This window comes from Garra rufa, chromosome 5 (genome assembly GCF_049309525.1).
Source record: "Garra rufa chromosome 5, GarRuf1.0, whole genome shotgun sequence".
Taxonomy (NCBI): domain Eukaryota; kingdom Metazoa; phylum Chordata; class Actinopteri; order Cypriniformes; family Cyprinidae; genus Garra; species Garra rufa.
In genome coordinates this window covers 37,835,942-37,841,941 of record NC_133365.1, presented here as the reverse complement: position 1 = coordinate 37,841,941, position 6,000 = coordinate 37,835,942, and the positions used below count along the sequence as shown (strand labels likewise).

Here is a 6,000-nt window from a genome sequence, read left to right as displayed (position 1 = left end):
GTTCGCCCATTAAAAGGTGCATGCAGGCGTCATGGCCAGATTTTACAGTTCTATATAGGTTTTATGATCTCCCTGGTATTTAGTTTTACAGAGCACTGCCACACCAGCTGTGAGTTACAGACACGGTTAGTGAGATGAAAGACGGGAGGCAGAGACACGTCAACCAGAAGCACTCTTTACTGGTTTTGTTTCAGATGGTGTTGGTGTAGATGGAGGTACGGGAGTAGATGGTTTGGACTCGATCAGGATCCCTGGCTGGAAGGTTCGGCGTGTGATGGTTTTAACAACCTTGGTCACCTACAGTGAAAGTATGTTAGTGCAGGAGGCACGAGTTAGAAAGGTATACAGTGATACGGAAATGAAAATGTCAAGTCTTGTAACACAAATAAAAAGAAAACAGTTAAATAAAAAGCCTGTTTAAAAAGTAGGACTTTTCCCATGAAGCCTCGTTAACAGTCCAGAAGAGTCCAAAGCACAAACTGGGCCAGAGAATTAATTTTTGATATGAATTATCTGGCTAAACAAGAAAACATAAGAATGCCTTTGAGACAAAATATTATTTTTATTGTCTCATTTTGTCACTCACAAAAGAGTAATTCCAGCATTTAATAGAAAATTCCTCTAACAGGAGGAAGCTGGACGACTTCCAAAAGCAGAAAACACAGAAGCAGAGAAAGAAACTGAAGATATTTCATCTACACATAAGCTGTTTAACTTTCAGCTAAAGGACTGCTCAATAATTAATTTGTTTATAATATTTATTTGGTTACTACTTTAATTAGACACAGTTTTAAGTAACCTTTGATCGTTACATTAGCACATAAATCAGTCTGTGATGTTTCTAGTCTCTAGTATTTCTAATTTCTACCAATTTAAATCATTACATGTTGATAACTAACCATTTACACACAACTTCACTATTCTCAAATTAATTTTCATACCAATGGATGTCCACTGAAAATAAAGCCTGCAAAATGATGCCTACATATGCATTATACTGCATATCTACAGTATAGGCACATCTGTATTCAATGTTTGAACATCCCCTGCTTTCATCTAATCGGTTTTTGTTCTGCATGCACAGGATTATAGGATACAACTTTGCTGCCTACAACATCCAACAATCCTGTGCATGCAGTTCAAAGATTAATGGCTTCTGATGACTGAATTAAGCAAATCAATTCATAAACATCCATTTTTATATTTTTCATATAATTCCATTTCTACCAATAAATAAGCATTGTAGCCATAATATACCATGGTTATCTCCATTACATATAGGAAATACATTGATGCTGACTGTGAATGTAAAGGTACTTCCACTGATTTCAAATACATCCAGAGTCTAACAAAATGCACTGGTTTTATCCTATACACCCAGAGCTCTGCGGCTAGAGTCTATGTATTTACGTGACTATAAGCTTGTCTCCGCAACCTCGATATCAGCCCAAACACACTAACATGTGACAGAAGGATCTACACATGTGTGCACACATGCACCTCACACTCTGTGATGTTATTCCTTAGTGTGTGTGTTTCATAGATTTGGCAGTGTGTGAGTGGTCTAATAGTGAGAAACACAGTGCAGCAGTAAGATCATACTTTACCTTCACTTCCTCCTACTATGTATCAACTGTCAGTTGTGTTACACTGTAGAACAGAGCTGTTTCTATGTATGGAATTGGTTAATGCTTGTGCATGCATACAGCGGTTCGTTTTTGTGTGTGATGTGTTGTACACTTTACATAATCTTTTTCTCATAAGTTTACATGCCCTTTGCAGAATTTGTAAGATTATAAAAAAAACAACAGATATGCTTTTTTGTCTCATACACAGCATAACAGATATTTAAAGCTGTGATGTAATCGAAGTAGTGACATCTTTTCTTCTATATTGTGACATACAGTCAAACCCGAAATTATTCATACCCCTGGCAAATTCTGACTTAGTTACTTTTTTTCAACCAGCAAGGTTTTTTTTTTTATTAGAAATGACACAGACGTCTCCAAGAAGATAATAAGACGATGTACAAGAGGCATCATTGTGGAAAAATTATTACTCATCTTTTATTTACATTTGAACAAAAAGTTGCATGTCCTTTATTGGTTATTACAGCAATCAAACGCTTCTTATAATTGCTGACCAGCTTTTTGCATGTCTCCACTGGTATTTTTGCCCATTCATCTTTAGCGATAAGCTCCAACTCTTTCAGGTTGGAGGGTCTCCTTGCCATCATCCTGGTCTTTAGCTCCCTCCACAGATTCTCAATTGGATTTAAGTCAGGACTCTGGCTGGGCCACTGCAAAACGTTTTTGTCTGCTAACCATTTCTTCACCACTTTTGCTGTGTTTTGGGTCGTTGTCATGCTGAGATGTCCACTGGTGCCCAAGGCCAAGTTTCTCTGCTGACTGCCTGATGTTGTTGTTGAGAATTTTGATGTATTGCTCCTTTTTCATGGTTCCGTTTACTGTGATTAGGTTCCGTGGTCCACCAGCTGAAACACACCCCCAAAACATTAGGTTCCCACCACCATGTGTGACAGTGGGGATGGTGTTCTTAGGGTTGGAGGCTTCTCATTTTTTACGCCAAATGAAGGCTACATCATTGTGGCCAAACAATTACATTTTTGTTTCATCTGATCATAAAACAGAAGACCAGAAGTCTTCTTCTTTGTCCAGATGAGTATTTGCAAAGGCCAAGCGGCCTTTTGTGTGCCTTAACTGGAAAAGTGGTGTCCTCCTTGGTCTGCGTCCATAGAATCCAGCAGTGTGCAGTTTCCGTTGGACTGTCTGCCTTGAGATGTTGCCACCACCAGAGCCCAGATTCATCAGGATGGCCTTGGTGGTGATCCTTGGATTCTTTTTTATCTCTCTCACTATCCTCCTGGTCAGCACAGGTGTCACTTTTGGCTTCCGACCACGTCCTCTGAGATTTTTCATAGTGCAGAACGTCTTGTATTTTTAATAATACTTTGCACTGTAGCCACTGGCACTTCAAAACATTTAGATATGGTCTTATAGCCCTTTCCTGACTTGTGAGCAGCCACAATGCACAGCCGCAGGTCCTCAGTGAGCTCCTTTGTCTTAGCCATGACTGTCCACAAACAAACAGCAGAGAGCTTCTGTTTTTCACCTGTTGATTTGATTAAACAGCTGTTCCCAATGAATCAGGGTAATTAGGATGCTTTAGAACAGCTTGGACTATTTGGAATGGTATAGAACTTTGGATTTTCCCATAGACTGTGACAGTTTGCAATGGGTATGAATAATTTTGGACATGACACTTTTTGTTCAAATATAAATAAAAGCTGAGAAATATTTTTTTCCACAATGATGCCTCTTGTACATTGTCTTATTATCTTTTGGGAGAAGCCTGTGTCATTTCTGGTCAAAAAAATAACTTGCTGGTTGAATAAAAGTAACTTTAAGTCAGAATTTGCCAGGTGTATGAATAATTTCAGGCTTGACTGTATATTGGTGAAACAATTATCTGGAAAAAATAAGGTGGGGTAACCATCAGTTACTGCTTAGATGGAGGTAGATTTGAATGCAAACCTGCAGTATTTTTTTAAGAAAAGTATAGGATTTAATTGGAGAAAATTGTCATACACAGTGTTGGGAAAAGTTACTTTCAAAAGTAATGCATTACAATATTGCGTTACTCCCTAAAAAGTAACTAATTACATTAGTTACTTTTTTATGGAAAGTAATGCGTTGTGTTACTTTTGTGTTACTTTTTAAATCTGGACAGGGCTTGCTTGTTTGTTTTTAATGTAAAAAGTTATATTTTTGGCAAATGTAAAAGCCTTTTTTCACATCAAAAGCCGCAGGCTGAAGGAAAAGTAAATTCACATCTGTAGAATAGTAGTAGAACGCAGAAGAAAGTTCAACACCACCAATGAAAAAATGAAGAACATTTTACCAAATTTATTCTTACTAATATGGTAAATTGGATCATTGAAGGTCAGAAGCAAAGACACTGGTTCATAAAATGGGATTAAATACATAAAGGATATTTGTATTATTTAACACATTTAATTATTGCAGGTTTGCCTCATATTCTGAGTTACATTTCACTATTTTTGTTTATTTTGAGGAATACTGATTCTGTTTTTTTTTTTTTTTGGTAAGTGAGATGCATGTTCATATTTATTCTAGAACTAAAGTAACATAATTGCCGATTTCTCTCAAGATGGGGACAGGAGAGCTTTTAATCAATAAATGAGAAAAAAAGTTCTGAAACGTACATAACGTTTTTATAGTACAATGACCTCTTACATTTTCATTTCTCAGTTCATGACCCCTTTAACTTTGAGACAAATTCAAAAATTCAATCCAAATGCAATGTTTATATATACCTTTAACTCTGCAATCAAATAACGTACAGTATCTGTTTAGAATCACATGTACACTAAACAAAAAGTCTGCATACACATAAAGAAACATTTAGTTCCAATGTTTCCATAGCTACAAGAAGCTGTCAGCACTCCTGTCTGAAAAAAAAAAAACCCTCAACACCAGTCTGTAATTGTCATGTTTACATTTCGACATACTGCACCTAACAATATGGCAAAACAGCCGTCTGCTCATGTTACTAACTTTGCTCTTTCATTTAGGCGGAACCATAGTTTAAATTTTTTGTATGATCCCTCAATCATTTTTTTTTTTTTTTTTACAAATGCTAAACAGAATCTGCAAGGGGTATGTAAACTCACAAGCGGGACTGTAGCAGTAAAGGGCGTTAAGAGGTGACTGCTCTGCCGAATGAAGCTTTATGCAGTGATTTCACACCAGCGCTGAGATGCTGTGCATTGTTGGGCTTCAATGGGCACAAATAATGGTGACTGACAAGAGGCGTGTGTGAGAAAGCATATGTGAGGGAGAAATTTTTTTTAAACTCACCTTCATATTAGTCACATTGTCCTTTTACAAACAACAAAACAAAAGCAAAGGCAAATCAAGAACGTGTGGCTTACAAAACTAAAACAGAAAGAAAATGGATCTGAACAGAGTTATGACTATTGCTGAGAACATTTCTCTTTAGAATATCAGGGGCCAAACGTTTTTATATCTTGACAGCCTTCAACTTTCTAGCCTAGACATTTTGTCAATATATATTTTTGCAAACTCTCTCAGGTTCAAAACAGCTAAGCTGTGTTACTCCTAAAGAAGCACTAGTCTGTTATGTTAATCCCTCTGTCTGATCACTAAAGAGCTGATTGGGTGAATTTAAACACCTGCTTGTTCTAGAACCCTCTGACTACTGTAAACCACATCAAAACACCTCCCACTAATATGGACAAAAGCTTTATATCAGTGTTGTTTTTTAAATAAAACTGCTTTGTTAACTGAAATAAAGCTATAATTAAATATATATATATATATATATATATATACATTAGGTGAAAAATTAAATGGACAAGAACTGAAATTAAAAATACAATATGCTTGAGGTTGAAGTAATAGAAAATAAAAATGACTAAAACTAAACATGAAAAAAAAAACTAAATAAAATGACAAAAGTACATAATATGCACATATACACTACCAGTCAAAAGTTTTTGAACAGTAAGATTATTAAATGTTATTTAAAGAAGTCTCTTCTACTCATGAAGATTTATTTTGATCCAAAATACAGCAAAAAAAATACAGTAAAATTTTGAAATATTTTTTACTATTTAAAATACATTTAATATAATATATTTTAAAATGTAACTTATTCCTGTGATCAAAGCTAGATTTTCAGCATCATTACTCCAGTCTTCAGTGTCTCATGATCCTTCAGAAATCATTCAAATATGCTGATTTGCTGTTCAAGAAACATTTATTATTATAATCAATATTTAAAACAGTTGATTACATTTTTTTCAGGATTCTTTGATGAATATAAAGACCCAAAGATCAGCATTTATCTTAAATAAAAAGCTTTTGTAACATTATACACTATTCCATTTAAAGCTTGGAGTCAGTATAATTTTTGCTTTTTTTTTGGAAAGAAATT

General features: G+C 35.3%; 1 protein-coding gene across 15 annotated transcripts in view; it reads right to left on the bottom strand.

The window, feature by feature from the left end:
* Window positions 1–6,000, bottom strand: part of arvcfb (ARVCF delta catenin family member b) — a 331,914-nt gene that overhangs the window by 107,657 nt on the left and 218,257 nt on the right. For 12 of the 15 annotated variants that reach the window (XM_073840202.1, XM_073840214.1, XM_073840211.1 and 9 more), the window contains one exon: window positions 4,902–4,922. The exons of the other annotated variants lie outside the window; for them this stretch is intronic. In XM_073840202.1, coding sequence (XP_073696303.1) covers window positions 4,902–4,922 — 21 coding nt within the window. The remainder of the gene's footprint in view (window positions 1–4,901; window positions 4,923–6,000) is intronic. 15 annotated transcript variants of the gene reach the window in all.